A 26,651-nucleotide genomic window follows, 5' to 3' on the forward strand; every position below is an offset into this window, starting at 1 on the left:
AATATACCAATATTTTGGTCTACAAAATTGAACAATGACTTGTACTTATCAGACCACGCAATGTCCGTGCGAGGATTTGTTCCGAATCGTACCATATTTCGATACAGCTGCAAGGGGGGCATAAATTATGCATTTTTCAATGGATTATGACGAAAGGTGGTTAGCATATATGCTCGAGGTGGGGGGTATCCAAAGTTCGGCCCAGCATAACTTAACTCCGTTTTACTTGTTTATCGTTGGTTTTTCCCTCATAATGCAGGCGACATTTTTGTCGTACCATGTCATGCTTAGAGGCCATGTAAAAACTTTTCGTCAAAGAGGTGTCGCACTGCGGCACTTCGTTCGGACACGGCTATAAAAAAGAGGTTTCTTATCATTGAGATTTTACTTGAACCTTCAACAAACAGGCCAAATATGTTCTGAATCGTTATTTAATCTATTGTGGCTCCCATATAAGACGATCTCCCGATATTACTTCTTGAGCCCCTATAGTGCGAAATTCTTATCCGATTTGGCTGAAATTGTATACAATCCAATCTAAGCATGGTCCGAATAGCAAGTTTTATCCATTTTCCTTTGGTCGTCTATATCACAATGGGCGAAAACGTCTAAGTGAGTCTGATGGCAGACTGCCACTTAAACCTAACCTAACCTTGGTCGTCTATTGAGAGATACTGGGCAAAGAACTTGACAAATGAGTTCCATGGTGGAGAATATATAAAATTCGGCCCGGCTGAACTTAGCACGATTTCACTGGTTTTTTTTGCTATTCCATCCCACTGTGCGCTGTTGTTTCAGCCTCGCAATATTCATTTTTATACCCTTTTTTTTGTCATCTACATTAATTTGCTCACTTACCTGATCTTTGGCCAATTGAAACCATGTCTTGACAATCATTGCCAATCGACTGTCATGATAACTCTTTGTTGTTTTCACACTAATGAAAATATCATCCAACTCTGTGGTTGGAGGCTTTGGTGTTCCCGTCACTGAACGCTGTGACAAATCATGCATTAAATGCTTATTTCTCAAATAATGCACCGATGCGGTAGGCCTCTCCACCGGCAATTCAATGTCGGAAAAATTAAAACTATGAAAATCTTTGCGAATTATCACCGTTGTTGGTTGTATGACAGAGGTGTGGACGGGATTCGAAAGAGTTTCCATAGGCCTAAGTGACTGTGAGGCTGCAGGGGAGATGTTGAGTGATGCTGAGTTAGACGAAGCCAATGGAGGTGAATTTGTACTCGATGCATCATATTGCAATAGTTTTAAATGATGGGTTTGAACTTCGCTGATTTTATTGAGATATTTTTGTGATGGATTTTGAGAAATCTGCGAAAAAGAAGAAGCAAAAATTAATGGTGATATGATTTTGTGTTGTTAGGAATTGTGGAATTCTAGAGAAAGGACTACCAAATTTAGCTATGCTTTAATGCCTTAAATGATCATTTAATGTAAGCAACACCATTTAGCCACAAACACAATAAGGCTCAACAATGGGGGGTCGAGTCAAAGGCAATCGGTGGAGCATATCTTAGTGGCTGCATTTATCCCAACCCCGCCGCCAATGCAGTGAAATGGATTTGTGTGAAACGGGCAAAGAAACACTCACAAACACTCGAAAAAAAAACTAAAGAAATTCAGAGTTCAAACTCTAAAGAGTTATGTATAAAAATTATAACCTGCATTGCTCTGAAGTGCTTATTAGTAACATAGAAATAAATTCTCCTTAGATTTATGTCAAGGCTTTTAGTGTCTTTGCCTAATTGAAATAATTCTCCCCTCTTTGTTTTTTGAGTGTATCCAATGCCCATACAAAGTGTCGTCGTCTCATATCAATTTTGGTATCTTTTCCTTTTCGTAGCTGTGAAACACATGCAGGCTGCATGTCATCAGCACAACAATGTTTGCCTCTCTATATGTTGTTGCTCTTTGCAATTCCAAAACATACACCACATATACACACACACACACACACACACATGCTACAACATAATGTGAGGAGAACATGCTTACATACATGCACACCATGTGAACATATGTATGTGCTCAACAGTGTCTGCTGCGAAATAAGTTGTTATACCAATTCCATTTAAAATGTTTCATGTAACAGCCATGTTTGGACAATTTTCCCATTTCCTTCTCCTACTGCTCGACGCATCCAAAGGCAAAATAAGCCAAAAGCTTGATTTCAATATTGTGATGTCTAGTTTATGGTCTCCTATAGTTAAGTACATGCGCTTACTAAAGAACGAGTGAATTTGTATACCCTTCACCATGGCATGGGGGTATACTAATTTCGTCATTTCGTTTGTAGCACATCGAAATATTGATCGGAGACCCAATATATACTTTGACAATCCATTTTAGCCATGTCTATACGTCCGTCTGTCAAAAGCACGCTAACTTTCGGTAGAGTAAATCTATGCGATGGAAATTTTTGCCATGTCTATACGTCCTTCTCTCCTTCCGATGGCAATTTGGCACAAATACTTCTTATTGATGTATATAAATCGGCCGTATAGGTACATGTCTTTATGTAGCTGCGATATAAACCAATCTTGCATCTTGGCCTCTAGATGGCGCAATTCTTATCCGATTGGACTGAAGTTTTGCATGAGGTGTTTTTCTTTCACTTTTAACAACCTAGCCAAGAATGATCCATATATGGATATAGCTGTCATTTAAAAGGCCACCGTAGCGCGGAGCTCAGCATGTCCGCCTATGACGCTGAACGCCTGGGTTCGAATCCTGGCGAGACCAACAGAAACAAAATGTTCAGCGGTGGTTTTTCCCTCCCAATGCTGGCAACATTTTTGAGGTACTATGCCATGTAAAACTTTTCTTCAAATAGGTGTCGCACTGCGGCACGCCGTTCGGACTCGGCTATAAAAAGTAGGCCCCTTATCATTGGGCTAAAAACTTGAATGGGACTGCACTCATTGCTATGTGAGAAGTTTGCCCCTGTTCCTCAGTGGAATGTTCATGGGCAAAATTTGCATTTGTCATTTAAGATGATCTCGGATTTTGATTTCTTGGGCCTCTAAAGGGCGCAAATCTTATCTGCCTGTGCTGTAATTTCGCATGAGTTGCTTTGTTTTGACTTCCAGTAACTGTACTAAAAATGGTCTAAATTGGTTTATGACCTGATATTGCTGCCATATAAACCGATATCGGACCATGACTTGTAGAGCTTCTAGAGGGCGCAACTCTTATCCGACTGGGTTGAAATTTTGCATGAAGTATTTTGTTTGGACTTCTAGTAGCTGCACCAAGAAAAATCCTAATCGCTTCATAATCTGATTTAGTTGCTAGGGAAACCGATATCGGACCATGACTTGTAGAGCCTCTAGAGGGCGCAACTCTTATCCGACTGGGTTGAAATTTCGCCTGAAGTGTTCTGTTTGGACTTCTAGTAGCTGCACCAAGAATAATCCTAATCGCTTCATAACCTGATTTAGTTGCTAGGTAAACCGATATTGGTCCATGACTTCTAAAGCCTCTAGAGGGCGCAACTCTAATCCGATTTCTCTGACATTTTGCATGAGGTATTTTGTTTTGACTTTCAATAACTGTGCCAAGAATGGTCCAAATTGGTTCCTAATCTGGTTAAGCTGTCATATAACCCAATCTCGGTTCTTGACGTCTTGAGCCTCTATGGGGCGCAATTTTTATCTGACTGGGCTGAAATTTCCCATGAGATGTTTTGTTTTAACTTCCAATAAATGTGGTCTAAATCGGTTCATGACCTGATATAGCTGTCATATAGACCGATATCGAATCATGACTTCTTGAACCTCTAGAGTGCGACTTGGCTGAAATTTTGCATAAGGTGTTGTGCATTGAGTTCTAACAACCTAGCCAAGAGTAGTCGCAATTTGTTCATAAGCTGATATAAACAGCTGCCACATAAGCCGTTCTTTAGATTTCACTACTTGAGCCCCCAGAAGGCGCAACTACCACATGATTTGACTGAATATTTTCACATGAAGTTTCGCTATGACTGGTCCAAATAGGTTTATAACCTAATATACCTCCTTTAATAAGTGATCGTCCTATATGACTTCGTGAATCTCAGAGGTCGCATTCATATGGCTGAAATATTAAAAGTTGTATTTTTTTATGACACCTCTAGCGCAATTCCTATCCGATATGGCTGAAATTGCATGAGGTGTTTTGTTATGACTTCCAACAACTGTTTTAAATGTGGTTGAAATCGGTTCATAACCCAGCGCCAACAACTGTGTTAAGCATGGTTGAAATCGGTTCATAACCTGATATAACTGTCCTATAAACCGGTGTGGGGTCTTGACTTCTTGAGCCTCTGGAGAGCGCAAATCTCATACGATTTGGCTGAAGTTTTCCATGACGTGTTTAGTTATGAATTCCAACAACTCTTCTAAGTATGGTTCGAATCGGTCCATATTTTGATATAGCTGCCATATAAAGCGATCGTGAATTTTGACTTCTAGATCCACTACAGAGAGCAATACTTATCCGATTTGGTTAAAATTTTGTATGACGTGTTTTGTTGTGACTTTCAACAACTGTGCGTAATATGGTTTAAATCGGTCCATAACCTGCTACAGCTGCCATATAAACCGATCTGGGATCTTGACTTCTAGGGCCACTACAGAGAGCAATTCTTATCCGATTTGGCTGAAATTTTGTACAATGTCTTCTCCTATGACCTCCAACGTGTCATATGTGTCAAATATAGGCTGAAGTGGTCTATAGCCTGATACATCTCCCATATAAACCGATCTACCTAATTCGGATGTCGGGAGTCGAATGTGAGGAGTCGAATGTCGGGATTCGAATGTCGGGAGTCGAATGTCGGGAGTTGAATGTCGGGAGTCGAATGTCGGGAGTCGAATGTCGGGAGTCGAATATCGGGAGTCGAATATCGGGAGTAGAATGTCGGGAGTCGAATGTCGGGAGTCGAATGTCGAATGTCGGGAGTCGAATGTCGGGAGTCAGATGTCGGGAGTCGAATGTCCAACGAAATCAGATAATAAATGCGCCGTTTGCTGGCTTAAGACCCTGTGTCATCTGATCGGTCTGTATGGCAGCTACATCGAAATATAGTCTGATGTGAACCGTTGCCGGTTGAAACAATGGGAGCCCGAAACAAACTTCCTTTTCTAAATTTCAGTGTAGTAATCGAGGCTATTATAGGCTTAAGCAGCCCTAAATAAGCAAATCGGTCTTAATGATAGGTGTGTCAAAATATGGTCCGAACTGCACAATTTTCAATGTGTATGTTGCACAGTGGGAGAAAATCAAAAAAAACTAGTAAAAAATATGCCGTGTGAAAATAGGCAGAGATATTTCTTTGAAATTGGTTAGGAATGATTAGAGCTGAGTTGCTAACGAGATCGTGTGTAATATATCAAGGCCTAAGGTTGTCTGGGTGCTCTTTTGGCAGGCCTCTCAAGTTGGTCACCTTCTGCATTCGAAAAATTTGTTGGGGCTACCAAATCTTTGTGGTCGGATATTCAAAATTTGCTGGATAATTCTTTGAAATTGGTTAGGAATGGTTAGAGCTGAGTTGCTAACGAGGTCGTGTGCAATATATCAAGGCCTAAGGTTGTCTGGGTGCTCTTTTGGCCGGCCTCTCAAGTTGATCACCTTCTGCATTCGAAAAATTGGTTGGGGCTGCCAAATTTTTGTGGTCCGATTTCCAAAATTTGCTGGATAGTGCCCAAAAAACCTTAGAAAAACTCCACTTGAGGTCTACAATAGCTCCACTGGTTTCGTATTTTGCAATTGAACACCACCGCCAAAAATTTTTTCTTATGGTCTCTTGATTTAACTTCTTGAGCTCCTGCAAGCCGCACTTATTATCCGATTTAGCTGAAATTTTGCACACGCAAATGCAAATTTGCCCATGAACATTCCATAAAAAAACAGGGGGGAAAACTTCTCACATTTTGCACATAGTGTTACTATGCCAAGTACGGTTCAAATCGGTGAAGAACCTGATATAGCTCCCATAGAAACCGATTTGACTTCTGGAGCCCCTGGAAGCCGAAATTTTTGTCCGATTTGGCTGAAATTTTGCACATAGTGTTCTGTTATGACTTTCAACAACTTTGCCAAATATGTTTCAAATCGGTCAAGAACCTCATATAGCTCCTATAGAAACCGATCTCCCCATTTGACTTCTTGAGCCTTGGAAGCCGCAATTTTTGTCCGATTGGGCTGAAATTTTGCACATAGTGTTCTGTTATGACTTTCAACAACTTTGCCAAATATGTTTCAAATCGGTCAAGAACCTCATATAGCTCCCATATATACCTATCTCCCGATTTGATTTCTTGAGCCCTTGGTAGCCGCAATTTTTGTCCGATTGGGCTGAAATTGAGCATGCGGTGTGCCGTTATGACTTCCAATAACTGTGCCGAGACGGTTTGAATAGGTGTATGACCATGTTGGAATGGGGCGGATTAATATCTGCAGTGGTGTGAGACACCTCGAAACTTGGTGTTTGAGATTTAAGAAGGAGCAAGGCGTTAGGAACGCCATTCTATGTTTGGCTGATGGGACCAATGTTCTTTTATGGCCAATTTAAGATTAAAAAGTCAATCGTTTGATTTGGTATCATTAGCATGGGCTTCCTTTGCTATTGGCCTAGGCTAAAACCAGTCTAAACATATTCTAGCCAAAAATCGTAAAAAAAAACTTCTTTGCAATGAAATGACAAATTAACTATGATTTGACAACGAGCTCTTAAAACGGTTCTCATTACATTTTACCAAAGCAGATGTTTTCATTGTAGTTTTTATGATGCGAGCAGGAGTCGCCTTAATTAAGTAGTTTTCTTATTTTGTTGTTTGTTGATAGTCGGATTTGGTGTGGTCTGTTGTATTCCTTCCTTGTCTCGTCCGTCTAGTACCATTTGCTACAGTAGCTTTCTAGATTTCGAAATAAACTTTGACTTCTTTATGTCCAGTGTGTGTGTGTGTGTGTGTGTGTGTGTTTTGTTTTTGCCGTTTTTTTATTATCTTTTTACCTTTTTATATCTCTAAAACCTTTTTTCTTTTCACTCCTCAATCTTGACACAAAAGGAAACCGGCACAGAAACCTAACCGTCTGCAATATCACGCGTGACCTGTGCTCTTATTTTCCATTTAATATACGGGTTTTGACTTTGGAGTGAGAGTGTACGTCCGTATGAAACCAAACGGCGGCGCACTCACACACCACACTTGGAGACGATACAACATTTTACGTTTACAGCCATCACAAATTTCCAGGGAAAAACCTATAAACGAACGATTCAACCTACCAAACAGCCAACCCAACGACCAAGACACATCAACGAGTGCTACAACAATGACAATGTCATCAAGAATACAAGGGAACAAGACTATGGAGAACACATTCTACATAAAAATAATGACATTCTTTGTAGTTTGCTAGAGCTGTTATTGTGACAAAGAAGCGCTCCCAAAAATAAATAGAACAAGAAGTGGCGACAGCAGCGACAAACAAGTCAGACATTTAAAAATAATTGAATCGATATAAAATGTTAAGGGGAATAGGGGGGAAGAAACTCAACAACATACAAAGTGTTGTTAACAAGGGGCTGGCGAGGTGATGGAAGAAGAGGGGCAAACGGAACTAAAATCCTTTAAATTTGAATAGACATTTTATACCCTCCACCATAGGATGGGGAGTATACTAACTCCGTCATTCCGTTTGTAACACCTCGAAATATGCGTCTAAGACCCCGTAAAGTATTCTTGATCGTCATGACATATTAAGTTGATCTAGCCATATTCGTCCGTCTGTCCGTCCGTCCGTTCGTCTGGCAAAAGCACTCTAACTTTCGAAGGAGTAAAGTAAGGCGCTTGAATTTTGCACAAATATATATCTTACTAGCCGAACCGGGCCCGCTCCGCTGCGCCTTCTTTAATTCTCTAATATCTTTTTAGGGTGTGGACACTTCGCCCTGAATGTGGATATCGACTTCGTGACATAGTAGCCTATGACGCTGAACGCTTTGAAATCCTAGCGAGAACATCAGACAAAGCGGTGTTTATCCCCTCTTAATGTTGGCGACATTTGCGAGGTACAATGCCATGCATGACCATTTAAAAAAATTTCCCCAAAGAGGTGGATGCGGAGAGAGAGATGCGGATATCGACTTCGTGAAATAGTAGCCTATGACGCTGAACGCTTTGAAATCCTTGCAAGAACATCGGACAAAGCGGTGTTAATCCCCTGTTAATGTTGGCGACATTTGCGAGGTACAATGCCATGCATGATCATTTAAAAAAATTTCCCCAAAGAGGTGTCGCACTGCGGAACGCCATTCGGGCTCGGCTAAAAAAAGGTCCCTTATCATTGAGTTTAAACTTGAATCGGAAAGCACTCATTGATGTGTGAGAATTTGCCCTTTCTCGGTTCTTGGTGGTAATGTTCTCATTAGGGGGGGGGGGATATGGCACCTCAGACATTTGGACTCAAATGTGGATATCAAATTCGTGCTGCACTTCCAAATCCCTTTAATTTGAGCCCCATGTTGCCATGGCTGGTAAATATGAACCGTTAGGAGGGTGTTTTTGGGGCTGAAAATAGATATGAAATTCGTTCTTTATTCCTAACGGAAATGCAATTTAGTTTAGGGAGTGCTTTAGGGCGTACCCCACTTGGCACTTGGCTCCAAGACTGGATATCAAATTCGTTTTCTACTCCCAAATACCTTTCATTTGAGTTCCATATCATCATAATGGGTCAAATAACCCATTTGACGTATCTGTAAGAGGAAAAGCGCCACCTAGAGTTGAAATATGTCTGTTTCGCGGAGTTTCGGGGTTGGGGGGGGCCCGCTGGGTACTTGGATCTAAAATTTAATACCATATTCGTTTTCTGGTTTCCAATACCTTTCATTTGATACCCTTATTGTGCCATCAGGCCACGTTCGGATATGGGTGGCGTTTTTGGGGTAAAGGAGAGGGTCCGCCTCCATTCGATATATATCCTATATTTCCTTCCGGACAAACGTACACAATCTATGAAAATTATAAGAAAATCGGTTTAGCCAAGTATCATATAGTCATAATGGGTCGAATGGCGTTTTTGATGTCGGCCGGCCCGATGGGTACGTAGACTCAAATTTTTATACCATATTCGTATTCTTATCTCCAATACCTTTCATTTGATACCTATATTGTCCCGATGGGTCCATTTTTGATTTTGGGTTGTGTTTTTGGCATAAGGGGGAGGGTCCGTCCCCCTTCCGATACCAAGAAATTATATAATATATGTTTCCACAACATGCGAGAATTTCGAGAAAATAGGTTCTGCGGCTTTTCAGTCGATACTGAACAAAGAAACCGAGTCCCATATATCCGTGATTGGCCAATGTGTCCATTTTGGCCGTTTTTGTGGGGGTGGGGTGAACCCCCTATACCTCGACATAAATTTGTATACCAGATTCGTTATTTACTCTCGCATACTTTTCACTTGATACCCATATTGTCCTTATCGATCCACTTTTGATTTTGGGTGGTTTTTTTTTGGGGGGGTAACGGTAGAGGGTGCGCCCCCTTCCATTATCAATAAATTATAAAGCCTACTCCTACTTCCTGATCATATTCGTAATCTACTCTCGAATACCTTTAATTTGAGTCCCATATTGTCATGATCGTCAAATAAACCCATTTTAAGGGGTTATGGGACTGGGGCGGCCCCTCAGGTACTTGTACCCAACTTTAATTATGAAATTCGTTTTCTACTCTTGAATACCTTTCATTTGAATCCCATGTTGTCCCGATTGGTCCACTTTTATTTTTGGATAGTAAGGGGGAGGGTCCGCCCCCCTCCCGATATCAAAAAATTATATAGCCTATGTTTCCTTCCAGATCAACCTACACAGTTTTTGAGTCTATACGGATCATACAAACAAACCGACAAACAAACAAACACATGTTGAATGTTATATATGAGATTAGTGTAGGTCGATTGGAACTTCAAATGGACCAAATCGGTCCATGTTTTAATATAGCTGACATATAAACCTATCTTGGGTCTTGACTTCTTGAGCATCCAGAGAGGGCAATTCTTATCTGATTTGGCAAAAATTTTGCATGAAGTGTTTTGGTACCACTTTCCAATAACTGTGATGAGTATGGTTATCTGTAATCTGTTTATAACCTGATATAGCTGCCATATTTACCGATCTTGGATCTTGACTTCTCTAGCCACTAGAGGGCGCAGTTCTCATCCGATTTGGCTGAAATTTTGCATGACGTGTTTTGTTATGACTTACAACAACTGTGCTCAGTATGGTTGAAATCGGTACATAACCTGCTAAAGCTGCCATATAAACCGATCTTGGGTCTTGACTTTTTGACTATCTAGAGGGCGCAATTCTTATCCAATGTGACTAAAATTTTGCATGTGGTGTTTTGGTATCACTTCCAACAACGGTGCTTAGTATGGTTCAAATCGGTTCATAACCTTATATAGCTGTCATATATGCCGATCATGGATATTGATTTCTTGAGCCACTAGGGGTCGCAATTCTCATCCGAATTGGCTGAAATTTGGCACAAAGTGTTGTGTTATGACTTTCAACAACTGTGTTTAGTATGGTTCAAATCGGTTCATAACCTGATATAGCTGCCATATATACCGATCTTTGATCATGACTTCTAGAGCCACTAGAGGTCGCGCTTTTCTCATCCGATTTTGCATGACGTGTTTTGTTATGACTTTTAACAACTGCGCTTAGTATGGTTCAAATCGGTTCATAACCTTATATAGCTGCCACATAAACCGATCTTTGATCTTGACTTCTTCAGCCACTAGATGGCGCAATAGTTATCCGATTTGGCTGAAATTTAGCATGAAGTGTTTTGTTATGACTTCCGACAACTGCAGATCAGTTTATAAGGCAGCTACAGCAGGTTATCCATATTTTTGGATCAAATCGGTACCTAAGCTGCTGTAGCTGCCATATAAACTGATCTGCGATCTTGACTACTTAAGCCTCTAGAGGGCGCAACTCTCATCCGATTTTGATGAAATTTTGTACAACGGCTTCCCCTATGACCTTCAACATACGTGTCCAATTTGGTCTCGATCGTTCTATAGACTCATACAGCTGCCACATATACCGATCTCCCGATTACGCTTCTTGAGCCCCTACAAGGCGCAGTTCTTAACCAAATGGACTGAAGTAAAACCCAATAGAAGTCATTGGGTTTTATTCAGTCCATTTGGTTAAGAACTGCGCCTTGTAGGGGCTCAAGAAGCGTAATCGGAAGATCGGTATATGTGGGAGATGGTCTTCAACCTACACTTCACTTATGGTACGAATCGGACTATAACTTGATATATCTCCAATGAGCCTAAAAAGAGATACCGCGCAAAGAACTCCACAAATTCGATCCATAGTGGAGGTTATATAAGATGCGGCCTGGCCGAACTTAGCACTCTTTTACTTGTTTAGTTTAAAACTGAGCAAATACTTAAGTGTTTGAACTGTTTATTTGACGTTTTAAAAGAATCAAAGAAATAATCCATAATAAATATTTTTATTTTCTTTTATTTTCAGTACAATTTCCTGCCATTCTCTGCCCAAATTATACACCTCAAGGAGCCGTAAGTCGATTTCAATACTTTTCCCAACACCTATGATAGAATTGCCTTGCTATCTATTCAAATTATGCCAAAGTCATTATCTATTTAGCATTTCACACGTATAACTGGCCATAATCATAAATCAATCAAATAATTAGTCATTCGAACGCTTAAATCTATCTTCTGTGGTAATAAACGTCATTTTGTATTGAGTTTTTTGTTTTGCTTTGTTATGTCAACGTTTTAGCGTTTAGCTTCATTTTTTTTTTGTGTGTTGTGCTCCTTTAGACATTTGACCAAGAGCCTAATAATGACTTCACTGAATTCAAATCAGAAAAAGACATAAATCGAGCAAATGAAAATGAAACTGTCAAAGAAATCAACACCTTTGTTCTATACCTTCAAGCATGCTCAAATGGACGATTTATTTGATTGTTTGCATTTGGGAGTGAATTGAGAGTTATTCAGTTGAAGACGGAGCAAACTGAGAGAACATTGTGTTGCATATTAAAGACCATTATAATATTGGTATGGCTTGGTATAACCTAACACCGTAACGCCACACTTTGTCTTGTACATTCAGCTCTTACATATCACAACAGTAGTCTTTCCTTCCCTTGGTGGCCACAACGAAATCTCTGATTCGCCTAGCACTAAGGACTTGTATTGTCCTTGCCTGCTTTCTAACTGCAATAAGAATGTCTCAATCTTCTCCTCTTGATTTTTCTATTAATGTTTTGGTCTTCCTTGTTTTCGCAAAAATATTTTATCAAGATTCGTGTCAAATGATTTTTTGGCTGGAGTTTCTTCTTCCATGCTATCAATAACACCCGAATACAATTTTTTTGCAAATTTGCCCATTAACATACCATTAAGGAACAGGGGCAAACTTCTCACATATCAGTGAGTGCTGTCCGATTCAAAATTAAGCTCAATAATAAGGGACCTCTGCTTTAATGCCGAGTGCGAACGGCGTGCCACAGTGCGATATCTCCTTTTGGAGAAGTTTTTACATGCCTGCCTTACCAAATGCTACAGTACCTCACAAATGTTACCAGCAGTAGGAGGGGAAAACCAACGCTGATCATTTTTTTTCTCATGTTCTTGCCAGGATTCGAACCCAGGCCCTCAGCGTCATAGGCGCACATGCTAATCTCTGCGCTACAGTGGCCTTAATAACACCCAGCTGACTTAAAATCCATGGTTTATACGACACCGATATTTTCCGATATCACAGACTTGACATTTTGGGCCCCTGGAAGCCGCAATTGTTATCGGATTTGACCGAAATTTTGCACAAAGTGCGGCCCAAATCGGTCTATAACCTGATTTAGCTTCCATATAAACCAATCACCCGATTAGTCTTCTACAGCACCTAGAAACTTCAATTTGCGGCTTATTTAACTGAGTTAATTTGTGGATATATTTTGCAGAATCTATGGTGGTGGATTCCAAAGATTCGGCCCGAACTTATCACACATATACTTGTTATACCCTCCACCACAAAATGGGGGTATGGTTAGGTTAGATTAAAGTGGCAGTCTGACTCACTTAGACGTTTGCATCCATTGTGATACCACAGGAACAGAAGAACGAAGAAGCCTTCTAGTCCCTAACATTGAACCATCCAGATCGCTTAATGTTCACATCCGCTAAATCAGACAGGTTCTTAAAGAAATGAGAACGTAAAGTCGAACTCCTTCTGGACTGCTAGGGCGGGACACACACACAGAATGTGTTCTATAGTCTCTTCTTCTTCGATGTCCTCACAGCTTCTGCAAAAGTCGTTGCTGACAATCTTCAGTCGGTCAGCATGTGTTCCGATTAGACAGTGACCTGTCATGACGGACACAATGACTGACGGACGTCTGTTCTAGCCAATGACAGCAAAGCAGTAGACCTCTTCAAGTCTAGATGAGGCCACATAGTTTTGGAATGCTCACAGCCCCCTCTTTGGGACCATTTATCATTCGTTGCCCTTCGGGCTTGGTCCTGAAAACTTTGCTTACATGTTGCTAGAGGCATACCCACAGATTCCAGTATCCCTGGAATGTGAACGGTAGTTCCTAGCTACACCTAGTCTCGCAAGCTCATCTGCTTTACAATTCCCTGGGATATCTCTGTGGCCCGGCATCCAGAACAGGTGAATTTTGAACTGTCCAGCCATCTCGTTGAAAATTCTGCGACAGTCGAGGGCGGTTTTTATGTTCAGAAATACGTTCTCCAGGGATTTAATGGCTGCGCAAATACTTCTTATTAGTGTAGTTCGATTGAGATTGTTAGTGGGCCATATAAACTGACCTCCCGATTAGACTTCTTGAGTCTCTAGAGGGCGCAATTGTACTATGGCGTCTTCTATGACATCTAATGGATGTACCAAGTATGGTTCGAATCGGTCTTGAACCTGGTATAGTTCCCATATAAACAGATCTACCAGATCTTACTTCTTGAGCCTCGAGAGAACGTAATTCTTAGCCACTTTTGCTGAAATTTGACACAGTGACTTCTTCTCTTCTTCTACCTCTAATATATATGCCAAATATGGTCGTAATCGGTCCATAACCTGATATAGCTCCCATGAAAGCCGATCTCCCTATTTTACATCTTATGTCCCTCCAGGGCGCAATTCAATACCAGATTTCGGTAAATGGGATCTACTATTGTCTTTCACATTCAAGCCAAGTATGGCCCGAATAGGTTTACCACCTCAGCAAGGTCGATCGATGTTGGAGGGTATATAAGACTCAGCCGGGTCGAACTTAGTGCAGATTTACTTGTTATACCCACCACCGAAGGATGGGGGTATATTCATTTTGCCATTCCGTATGCAACACATCGAAATATCCATTTCCAATCCTATATTAAGTATATATATTCTTGATCGTCGTAAAAATCTGAGACGATCTAGCTTTGTCCGTCCGTCTGTCTGTTGAAATTACGCTACAGTCTGTAAAACTGGAGATATGGAGCTGAAACTTTGTACATATTCTTTTTTTTTGTCCATAAGCAGGTTAAATTCGAAGTTGGGCTATATCGGACTATATCTTGATATGGCCCCCATATAGACCGATTCGCCGATTTAAGGTCTAAGACCCATAAGAGCCACATTTATTATCCGATATTGCTGAAATTTGGGACTGTGTCTTGGGCCCATAATAGGCACATTTATTGTCCGATTTAAGGTCTAAGACCCATAAGAGCCACATTTATTATCCGATATTGCTGAAATTTGGGACTGTGTCTTGGGCCCATAAAAGGCGCATTTATTGTCCGATTTCGCCGAAATTGGGAACAGTGAGCTGTGTTAGCCCCTTCCACATACTTCTTCAATTTGGTCCAGATCGGTTCAGATTTGGATATAGCTAACATATAGGGCGATCTCTCGATTTGAGGTCTTGGGCCCATAAAAGGTGCATTTATTGTAAGATTTTTCCAATATTTAGGACAGTGAGATGTGTAAGGCCCTTCGACATTCTTCTCCAATTTTGGTTGGTTCAGATTTGGATATAGCTGCCATATAGACCGATCTCTCGATTTAAGGTTTTGGGCCAATAAACGGAGCATTTGTTGTCCGATGTCGCCGAAATTTGCCATTGTGAGTTATATCAGGCCGTTCGACATCGTTCTGCAACATAGCTCAGATCGGTTCAGATTTGGATATAGCTGCCCTATAGACCGATCTCTCGATTGTTGGGCCCATAAAGGTCGCATTTATTGTCTAATTTTGCCGAAATTTGGGACAGTGCGTTGTGTTAGGCGCTTCGACATTATTCTTCAATTTGACCCCGATCGGTCCAGATTTGAATCTAGCTGCCATATAGACCGATCTCTCTATTTAAGGTCATGGGCCCAAAAAAGGAGCATTTATCAGACCATATTTGAAAATAGCTGTCATATAGATCAAACTGCCGTTTTAGGTTCTTAAGCCCATAAAATCCGCATTTATTGTCCGATTTCGCTGAATTTTGCAACTGTGAGTTGTGTAAGGGTTCCCTATATCCAGTGCGAATATAATCCGTATAGCATCATATTTTAATATAGCTTCCATATAAACCGCTCTGTCAATTACGGGTCTTAGACCCATAACAGGCGTTCTTATTGTCAGATTTAGCTAAAATTTAGAACAAAAAGTTTAATTAGGCTCGTCAGTATTCTAATCAATTACGATCTGCCTATTAAGGCTCTTCAGCACATAAAAGCCGTAGCTATTTTTCGATATTACTGAAACAGAGGGGGTCATATTAACATATATGCAGCTGCCATTTAAACCGGTCTGCCGTTTTGGTGCCTGAAGCTCATTATTGCCGCATTAATTGTTCGATTTCACTGAAATTGTAAAATTTGGTTAAAAGGCCTCTCGCTGTCCGAACTAAATATGGTTCAGATCGGACTATTTCTTGATGCAGCCTAATCTGCCGATTTAGGGTCTAAAATCCATAAAATGCGGATTTATTGTCCGTTTGCTGTCAAATGAGCGAGCTCTTTTGAGCCTTGCCAAACATGGTCCCAAACGGACTATATTTAGGTATAGTTGCCCTCTAGACTGATCACTCGATACGGGGTCTTAAGGTCATAACAGGCATATTACTTTATATATTTTAGTAACCCTAAAATACGAACATGCTCAATAAATTTGGGTTACCGCTTTTGGTGGAGGGGAACGCCCCACCCTAAACCCTTTTGAAACGGACATGTTGGCCGATTGGCACAATATGGGCATCAAATGAAAGGTATTTAGAAGTAGAGTGAGAATTTGATCTCAATATACACAATATTTATACTCGCCACAGAAGAATGGTGGTGCATTCATTTTGTCATTCAGTTTGTAGCTCATCGAAATATTGGCCTGAGACCCAACTAAGTATATACATGTGCATAATATTGCTCATCTTGACATTCAAAGTCGATTTAGCCGTGTCCGTCCGTGCCTCTGTTTGTCAAGGGCACGCAAACCTTTGAAGGAGTAAAGGTAGGCCCTTAAAATTTTGTACAAATACTTCTTTTTAGTGTAGCTTAGTTGATGCATGAATAGATGAACATTTCACTAAGGAACAGGGGCAAACTTCTCACATATCAATGAGTTCAGTGATAAGGGGCCTCCTTTTTATAGCCGAGTCCGAGCGGCGTGTCACAGTGCGACAACTCTTTGGAGAGAAGTAAGGGCTCCCTCCCCCTTACCCTAATTTTCAGAAATGCCAGATCTTGGAGATGGGTGGTGCGATTTAAGCGAAATTTTGTGTGCTCTAATATAGTAACCTAAAAATAAAAATTTTCTATCCAAATTTTAGATGGGTTTCCTAGGGGGCTGCCCCACCCTAAAATCTACTAAATATATATTTAGACCAATCACCATAATATGGGACTCAAATGAAAGGTATTTAGGATAAGAAAACATATCTGATATCCAATTGTCGGACCAAGTGTTTGGAGGACCATCCGAAACCCCCAAAACACCCCTAAATCGGAAATATTTACCGGCCATGGCAGTATGGGACTCAAATGAAAGGTAAGGCGGGCCACGTTTCTGGGGTTCCACCCCTTCACCCAAAAACGCCCCCCAAACAGGACTTATTTACTGACCATTGGAATATGGGGCTTAAATAAAAGGTATTTGAGTGTATAATTCGAAACTGATATCCAAATATGGGACCAAGCATTTGGGGGGCCGCCTCTCCCCAAAAACATCCCCCAAATGGGACAAATTTACGACCTTGGCAATATGGGGCTCAAATGAAAGGTCTTTGGGAGTAAAGCACGAATCTGATATCAATATTCGGGAAAAGTGTCTATGGGGCCACCCCACTCCCACAAGACCACCCAAATAGTAAGTATTTGCTGACTATTGCAATATGAGGCTCAAATAAGAGGGTTTTTAGACTAGAACACGAAACTGTTATATATTTCCAAAGCCAACTCACTGAGTGGCCGCCCATCCTCCAAAAACACCCCCCAAGCCGGTCATGTTTGCCCCATAGTCGGGGCTCAAATGAAAGTAATTGGGAGTAGACCACGTAGCTGATAACAACATTAGGGACTAACTGCCTAGGGGACGTCCCACCACCATAACAACCTCCAAATAGGATGTATTTGCTCACCAAGAAAATTTGGATCTTAAAAAAGAGTGGAACCAAATATTTATATTGGTTGCCCAAAAAGTAATTGCGGATTTTTAAAAAAGAAAGTAAATGCATTTTTAATAAAACTTAGAATGAACTTTAATCAAATATACTTTTTATACACTTTTTTTCTAAAGCAAGCTAAAAGTAACAGCTGATAACTGGCAGAAGAAAGAATGCAATTACAGAGTCACAAGCTGTGAAAAAACTTGTCAACGCCGACTATATGAAAAATCCGCAATTACTTTTTGGGCAACCCAATAGTTTTTAGGGCCAATACCCCAAATCGGACATATTTGCTGACTTTTGCAATAAGGAGTTTTTAATGAGATTAGAAAACGAATTTGATATCCAATTTTGAGGCCAATGGCAATATGGGATTCATGTTGCTGATATATTTCCGAGCTTGGGAATTTTCCAATCCTTAAAGCATTCCTAAATCGGCCACATTTACCGACCCTCTCAACGTGGAGCTTAAATGAAAGGTATTGGGGGGTAGAGCAAGAATTGATACCCACTTTTGGGACCAATTTTCTGGGTGTCTACCCCCTTTTCCAAAATACCCCACAAAAAGCAATTTTTCACTGACCATCGCAATATGGGGCTCAAATAAAGGTAGTTTTGGAGTAGAATACGAATTTGATATTCAAATGTAGGACCATGTATTTAGGGCATCACCCCTTTCCCAAAAGTCCCTCCAAAGGATAAAAATTTTTCGACCATGCCAATATGTGGCTCAAGTGAAAGGTATTTGAGATTAGAAAACAAATTTGATAACCTATTTTGGGGCCATGTTTTGGAGGACGGCTTATCGTGTAAACTCCCCTCAAAACCAATGGCAATATGGGGTTAAAATAAATGGTATTTGAGAGAAGAGCACGCTGATGCTGATATTTTGTGAGGGCCAAGTACCTCACCCCCGAAACACCCCTAAATCAGATATCAAGATTTTGAAGAATCTTACATCCAAACTTAAATTCGTGGACCAACGAAGATCATTTGGGATTCAGCTAAAGGTACTTATATTGTTTAACTGTTAGCCAAGTTAGCAGTTAAAGCTCTTTTATAATCGCAAATAAATATTCCAAGGAAACTTTTTTTCAATATAAAGTAAAAGAAGGCGCACCGCAGCGGGCCCGGGTCAGCTAGTTCATTATAATATCTATCGACATTAATTTAATTCTATTCATTTAGAACTTATGCCTTGAGCATAGCTCGCATAGGTCAAAGAAAACCTTTGAAAAGAAAAACAATTAACAATCTTGGCCTTATATCTCTTCCATTAGATTTATCTTCTTGGCTGACATTTTAAACTGCCTAATATTCCACTCGCACACATACTCAGAGTAGCACACAGATTATTAAAAATTCTCATCAAAATTAAATAATCCATAAAAATAATAAATAAACAAAATCACTGCCAATCTGTCTAAATAAATATAAAAATTTTCCAAAAGAAAGCCCCTTAATTTGTAACCATGACAAAAAAAAAAAACAAGTATATTAAAATGTTCCTCCATGCCATTTCAGATGCCATAAAGTGTGATTTCTTTGAATCGCCACGTTTAGGTCGTTTTTCTGTGTATTGTCTGCTTTCTTATCGTCAGTTGAATCGAGTAAGTCTGCCTGTAGGTGTGTGTGCGTGCGTGTGTGTGAGTGAGAGAGCTCGTGAATAATGTGTAGCCAAGTAGCTTTTAAGCCATATCTTAGAAGAAGTTGAAAAGAAAAACGCTTCTTATTAACTTTATTTATTCAAATTAACTTTCCCATATTAGTCAAATGAACTTTTCAAAAAAAAAAAAAAAAACTGGTTGCACTGGCATTCGTGGAGAAATAAAGATGCGTTTTAATCCCTAGCATGAGATTTGTTGTTCGTTTGTTTTTTGCTTTTATATGCGGTTTGATTTGAACATCTTATTAACCGTTGCTTATTAGTTTATTAAATTTTTTGAAAAAGTTTCAAAAGAATGCAGTCTGAAGACATGTTTCCACAATGCTTGAAAGTGAAAAAGTTAAAAAGAGCTTAAATTTGATGTGGCTGAACATTTAGTAGCCACCATTATGGGTTCCATGAAAAATTTTGTATATTTTTTTCGGGACCACCATCGTAGTCCTAGTCACATCAGCATATTGAAATGTGAATAATTATTGATTTTTATACCCCACACCACTACTGCGGTACAGGGTATTATTGCAGAGTGGTTACAAATCACAAAATCCTGGAAATATTTATCTATTGGGTTGCCCAAAAAGTAATTGCGGATTTTTTAAAAGAAAGTAAATGCATTTTTAATAAAACTTGGAATGAACTTTAATCAAATATATAATTGCCATTTTGTTCGATAACCTTTTGCCATCTTCCTGGCAAATTTAGTATTCCACGCTCATAGAACTTCTGGCCTTTATCTGCAAAAAACTGAACCAAGTGCGATTTTATAGCCTCATCATTGCCGAAAGTTTTACCATTTAAGGAGTTCTGCAAAGATTGAAATAAATGGTAGTGAGGGCTATATGGTGGATGCATCAAAAGTTCCCAGTCAAGCTCACTCAGTTTTTGGCGAGTGACCAAAGATGTGTGCGGTCTAGCGTTGTCCTGGTGGAATATGACACCTTTACGATTGACCCCTGATGGGCGCTTCTCCTTGATGGGTGTATTCAATTTGTCCAATTGTTGACAGTAAACATCCGAATTAATCGTTTGGTTCCTTGGAAGCAGCTCAAAATAAACCACACCCTTCCAAACCCCCCACCAAACAGACAGCATAACCTTCTTTTGGTGGATATCAGCCTTTGAAGTAGTTTGAGCTGGTTCACCATGCTTGGATCATGATCGTTTTCGACCATTTTTCATCTCCAGTTATGATTCGTTTTAAAAACGGATCGAATTCATTGCGTTTAAGGTGCCTATCACAAGCGTTGATTCGGTTTGTTAAATGAATTTCTTTCAATACATGTGGTACCCATATTAAAATTGACGCCAAACAAACAAATGTAAGCAAAATTTCGCGCACTTTTTTTCGAAAGCAAGCTAAAAGTAACAACTGATAACTGATAACCGTTGAAAAAATTTGTCAACGCCGACTTGATTACTACTATATTACCGACAATTACTTTTTGGGCAACCCAATACATATACAGTGGGGGACAAAATAATAGGGACAACAGTAACTAAGAACGTTATGGCACAAAAGGGCTAAGAAACCATGATGACTTCTATATAAGGCTGAATCTGATATGTAAGGCTTTGAACGGCAAATTTACATTTGATATTAAATCTAATATAATTCGCGGATACTCGTTATGGTGATTTTTTCGGTAAATTCACTTGGAAAAAATTATATTGTAGATAATTTAGATTGTCCTAATTGAAAATGTCAACAGGCTACGACTGCACTGGTGGGGTCCTTCGAACATAGTTTTCCTCTGCGGAAGAGGAAATGAGCCCAAAAAAACCCTGGATGACCGGGCAGATTCGCAATATTGAGAAAGAGGTCTGCGGACTTTTTAACAGAGCACATCGTAAAAAAAGCGGAAGTTTATTGGGATGTGCTCGAAGAATACAATAAGATGAACAGAGGTGCCTCTCTGTTCATCTTATTGTATTCTTCGAGCACATCCCAATAAACTTCCGCTTTTTTACGAAGTGCTCTGTTAAAAAGTCCGTGCTTCCTGGAAGTTTTTCTGCGAACAGGTCGATAGAGTTAATGACGCCCCCAAGATGAACATGTAAGAGCGTGCTAAGTTCGGGTCGAATCTTATATACCCTCCACCATGGATCGCTTCTGTCAAATTCTTTGCGCAGTATCTCTTTTTAGGCAAACAAAGCGTAATGAATGAGGACGGAGGAGGGAGGAGGAGCTATAACAAGTTATAGTGCCATTCGTGCCTAAAGAAGCAAAAATCGGGAGATCGTTTTATATGGGAGCTGTGTCAAGCTATAGACCGATTCAGACCATATTGCACAAGTATATTGGAGGCCATGGGAGAAACCGTTGTACAAAATTTCTACCTAATCGGGTGAGAATTGCGCTCTCTAGAGGCTCAAGAAGTCAAGAGCCCAGATCGGTTTATATGGCAGCTATATCAGGTTATAGACCAATTTGAACCATAATTGGCACAGTTGTTGGATATTATAACTAAACACGTCGTGCAAAATTTCAGCCAAATCGGATAAGAATTGCGCCCTCTAGAGGCTCAAGAAGTCAAAACCCAAGATCGGTTTAACCAACAGCTATATCAGGTTATAGATCGATTTGAACCTAACTTGGCACAGTTATTGTAAGTCATAGCGAAACACGTCGTGCAAAATTTCAGCCAAATCGGATAAGAATTGCGCCCTCTAGAGGCTCAACAAGTCAAGATCCCATATCGGTTTATATCAGGTTATGGACAGATTTCAATAATACTTGGTGCAATTGTTGAATATTATAACAAAACAAGTCAGGCAACATTTCATTTCAATCGGATAAGAATTGCGCCCTCTAGAGGCTCAAAACGACAAGATCCCAGATCGGTTTATATGGCAGCTATATTAGGTTATTGACCGATCTGAGCCTAACTTAGAACAATTGTTGGAAGTCATTGCGAAACACGTCGTGCAAAATTGCATTCCAATCGGATAAGAATTGCGCCCTCTCGAGGCAAAAAAAGTCAAGTCCCCAGATTGGTTTATATGGCAGCTATATCAGGTTATTGACCAATTTGAACCATACATGGCACAGTTGTTGGATATTATAAACAAAGAAGTCGTGCAAAATTTCAGCCAAATCGGATAAGAATTGCGCCTTCTAGAGGCTCCAGAAGTGAAGACCCAAGATCGATTTATATGGCAGCTATATCAGGTTATAGATCGATTTGAACCATACTTGTCGCAGTTGTTGGATATTATAACCAAACAAGTCGTGCAAAATTTCAGCCAAATCGGATAAGAATTGCGCCCTCTAGGGGCTCAAGAAGTCAAAACCCAAGATCGGTTTATATGGCAGCTATATCAGGTTATAGATCGATTTGAACCATACTTGTCGCAGTTGTTGGATATTATAACCAAACAAGTCGTGCAAAATTTCAGCCAAATCGGATAAGAATTGCGCCCTCTAGGGGCTCAAGAAGTCAAAACCCAAGATCGGTTTATATGGCAGCTATATCAGGTTATGGACCGATATGAGCCATACTTGGCACAGTTGTTGGATATCATAACAAAACACGTCGTGCAAAATTTCATTCCATTCATATAAGAATTGCGCCCTCTAGAGGCTCAAGAAGTCAAGTCCCCAGATTAGTTTATATGGCAGCTATATCAAAACATGGACCGATTTGGCCCATTTAAAATCCCCACCGACCTACACTAATAAAAAGTAAGTATGCAAAATTTCAAGCGCCCAACTTTGCTCCTTCGAAAGTTAGCGTGCTTTCGACAGACAGATGGATGGACAGACAGACGGACGGATATGGCTAGATCGCCCGAGAATGTCATGCCGATCAAGATAAAGGTCTTAGACGCATATTTCGAGGTGTTACAAACAGAATGACGAAATTAGTATACCCCCAACCTATGGTGGAGGGTATCAAAAGATGCCAGGGGTAGAACATTTAATTCAATGTCAGAAGACTTTATTTAACACAACTTTGACGAATAGCAATAACGGCGTTTATTTCGGACTGCCAACATTTACCGCTACAGAAGGAGGTATATATTTTTTTTAATTTATCTTTTCAGGCTGTTTGACTCTTTTTTTTTCATTTTGCTTCTTCTTGTTTGCTCTCGCTTGCATTCAGACAAAGATACCGTACGAATTATGTAAGTGATGTTTATGGACTTTTAACAGACAGTTTTGTTTGGTTTATGGCCCGGCTTGAAAACAAAGAGACAATCCACCAACAAGAAAGCCAAAAACTCAGCCACCACGAAAATGGGTAAAAATTAATGCATGTGTGGTGTTTTATTCATTCAACCAACAAAGATTGTATGAGTATTGAACATCGCCGATGTTGTTCTTTGGTTTATTTGCTTAGCTCATGGTTGGACTTCTTTTTATTTGTTTTGAATTCAATATCAGTTGGGCCACTAAGAAACCCAAAACAAAAAACGAAAAGATGCTGGGAGAATGGAAAGAAACAAAACAGGTGCATTTACAAGCTTGGCCTGATGAAGGTAATCAATTTGCTGTCTTTTTATTTTTTTGAGCAAACAGGGGTTTGTAAAATATTTAAAGGGAATGAAAAGCGAAGTCGCTTTTAATTTATTGTAAAACGGCTCAAGTGGCACCTGCTAGGGAGACTAGATGTGAAAAGGGTTACAAGTAGAGTAAAAACATGTGTTTCGTACGAATGTTTCGGAACTACATGACTGAAGGGTTTGGCATATACCCCAAGAAACTTGGACTGAACGAATCATTATTTTGCATTTTAGGCAAACTTTGGATACCCACCACCTACCACCGGGTATATATGTTAACCACCTTTCGTCGTTGGAGGCCACCGTAGCACAGAGGTAAGCATGTTCGCCTGTGACGTTGAAAGCCTGGGCTGGAATCCTAATGGGACCATCAGAAAAACAAAAAAAAAGAATGTCAGTGGTGGTTTTCCCCTCCCAAAGCTGACAACATTTCTGAGGTACTATGCCATGTAGAAACTTCTCTCCAAAGAGGTGTCGCACTGCGGCACATCGTACGGACTCGGCTATCTTATCAGTTAGCTTAAAACTTGAATCGGACTGCACTCATTGATGTGATGTGAATAGTTTGCCCCTGTTCCTTATTGAAATGTTCATGGGCAATATTTGCATTTGAACCTTTCGTCATAATCCGGTGAAAAAAGCATTGTTTATCAACCCATAGCAGATTTATCCAAATATGGTAAGATTTGGACCAAATTCGTCACGAACATTGCCACTGCTCAATTTTGGTTCAATCTCTTTGGTAGCTATATCGAAATAAAGACCGATCTGAACCATATAGGACACGGATGCCGACGAGCCGAACATAAGTCACTGTTTAAAATTTTAGCTAAATCGGATAACATATGCGCTTTTTTGGGACCAAGACCTTTTGGTTCAATATTGGTCTCTTTGGCAGCTATATCCAAATAAAGTCCGATCTGCACTATATAGGACACTGATGCCGAAAATCCTAACATGTGTCAATGTATGAAATTTCAGCGAAATCGCTAAAGAAATGCGCTTTTTTTTTAAGACCAAGACTTTACATCGATAGATCGGTCTATATGACAGCTATATCCCAATCTGGACTGCTCTGGGCCATTTTCAAGAAGAATATCGAGGGGCCCAACACAACTCACTGTCCCAAAACTCGGTTAAATCGGACAAAAAATGTGCCTTTTATTGGTCCATAATCTACAATCGAAAGATTGACAGCTATATCCAAATCTAGACCGATCTGGGCCAAAGTGAAAAAAAGATATGGAAGGGAATAACACAACACACTGTCGCAAATTTCAGCGAAATCGGGCAATAAATGCGCCTTTTATGGGTCCAAGACCTTACATCGAAAGATCGGTCTATATGGCAGCTATATCCAAATCTGGATCGATTTGCGTCAAATTAAAGCAGGATATCCAGTAGCCAAACACAACTCAATGTCCCAAATTCCGGTGAAATCGGACAATAAATGCGACTCTTGTCTGTCCATGTATTCTTATGATCAAGTTACAGGTCGCATTTATCGTCCGATTGTCATGACATTTTGCACAAGTCTCTTTTTGGCCCAATTACGAACGCTATTGATTTTGAACAAAATCGGTTCAGATTTAGATATATCTCCCATATATATCTCTCATCCGATGTGGTCTTTTAAGGCTGTAGAAGCCACAGTTTTGGTTCGATCTTTACAAAATTTGGCGTGAGGTTCTTCAGTTGGCGTCTTCATAAAAATCGGCTCAGATTTAGATATAGCCCCCATATAGACTGATCGGGCGATTTAGGGTCTTAGGTCCATAAATGCCACATTTATTTTCCGATTTTGCTGAAATTTGGGACAGTGAATTGTGTTAGGCCCTTTGACATCCTCCATTAATTTGGTCCAGATCGGTCCAGATTTGGATATAGACCGATCGGCCGATTTAGGGTCTAAGGCCCATAAAAGCCATATTTATTATCCGATTTTGCTGAAATTTGGGACAAAGAGTTGTCTTCGGCCCTTCGACGTCTTTCTTCAATTTGGCTCAGATCGGTTCAGATTTGGATATAGCTGCCCTATAGACCGATCCTCCGATTTAGGGTCGTAGGCTCATAAAAGCCACATTTATTACCCGATTTTTCTGAAATTTGGGGCAGTGAATTGTGTTAGACCCTTTGACATCCCTCATTAATTTGGTCCAGATCGGTCCAGATTTGGATATAGCTACCATATAGACCGATCCTCCGATTTTGGGTCTTAGGCCCATAAAAGCCACATTTATTATCCGATTTTGCTGAAATTTGGGACAAAGAGTTGTCTTCGGCCCTTCGACATCCTTCGTTAATTTGGCTCAGATCAGTTCTGATTTGGATATAGCTGCCATATAGACTGATCCTCCGATTTTGGGTCGTAGGCCCATAAAAGCCACATTTCTTATTTGATTTTTTTGAAATTTGGGACAGTGAATTGTGTTAGGCTCTTTGATATCCCTCATCAATTTGGTGCAGATCGGTCCAGTTTTGGAGAAAGCTGTCATATAGACCGATCTCTCGATTTAAGGATTTGGGCCCATAAAAGTCCCATTTATTGTCCGACGTCGCCGTAATTTGGGTCAGTGAGTTGTGTTAGGCCCTTCGACACCCTTCTTCAATTTTGCCCAGATCGGTGCAGATTTGTATATAGCTGTCATATAGACCGATCTCTCGATTTATGGTTTTGACCCTTGAAAGGCGCATTTATAATCCGATTTAGCTGAAATTTGACACAGTGACTTATGTAAGGCTTTTCGACATCCCTGTCGTTT

General features: G+C 40.1%; 1 protein-coding gene across 1 annotated transcript in view; it reads right to left on the reverse strand.

The window, feature by feature from the left end:
* LOC106093845 (fringe glycosyltransferase) overlaps positions 1-26,651 on the reverse strand; it is a 91,140-nt gene that overhangs the window by 62,122 nt on the left and 2,367 nt on the right. Inside the window, exon 2 of the mRNA XM_059361788.1 lies at positions 859-1,335. Coding sequence (XP_059217771.1) covers positions 859-1,335 — 477 coding nt within the window. The remainder of the gene's footprint in view (positions 1-858; positions 1,336-26,651) is intronic.

The sequence above is a fragment of the Stomoxys calcitrans genome, chromosome 1 (assembly GCF_963082655.1).
Source record: "Stomoxys calcitrans chromosome 1, idStoCalc2.1, whole genome shotgun sequence".
Classification (NCBI taxonomy): Eukaryota; Metazoa; Arthropoda; class Insecta; order Diptera; family Muscidae; genus Stomoxys; species Stomoxys calcitrans.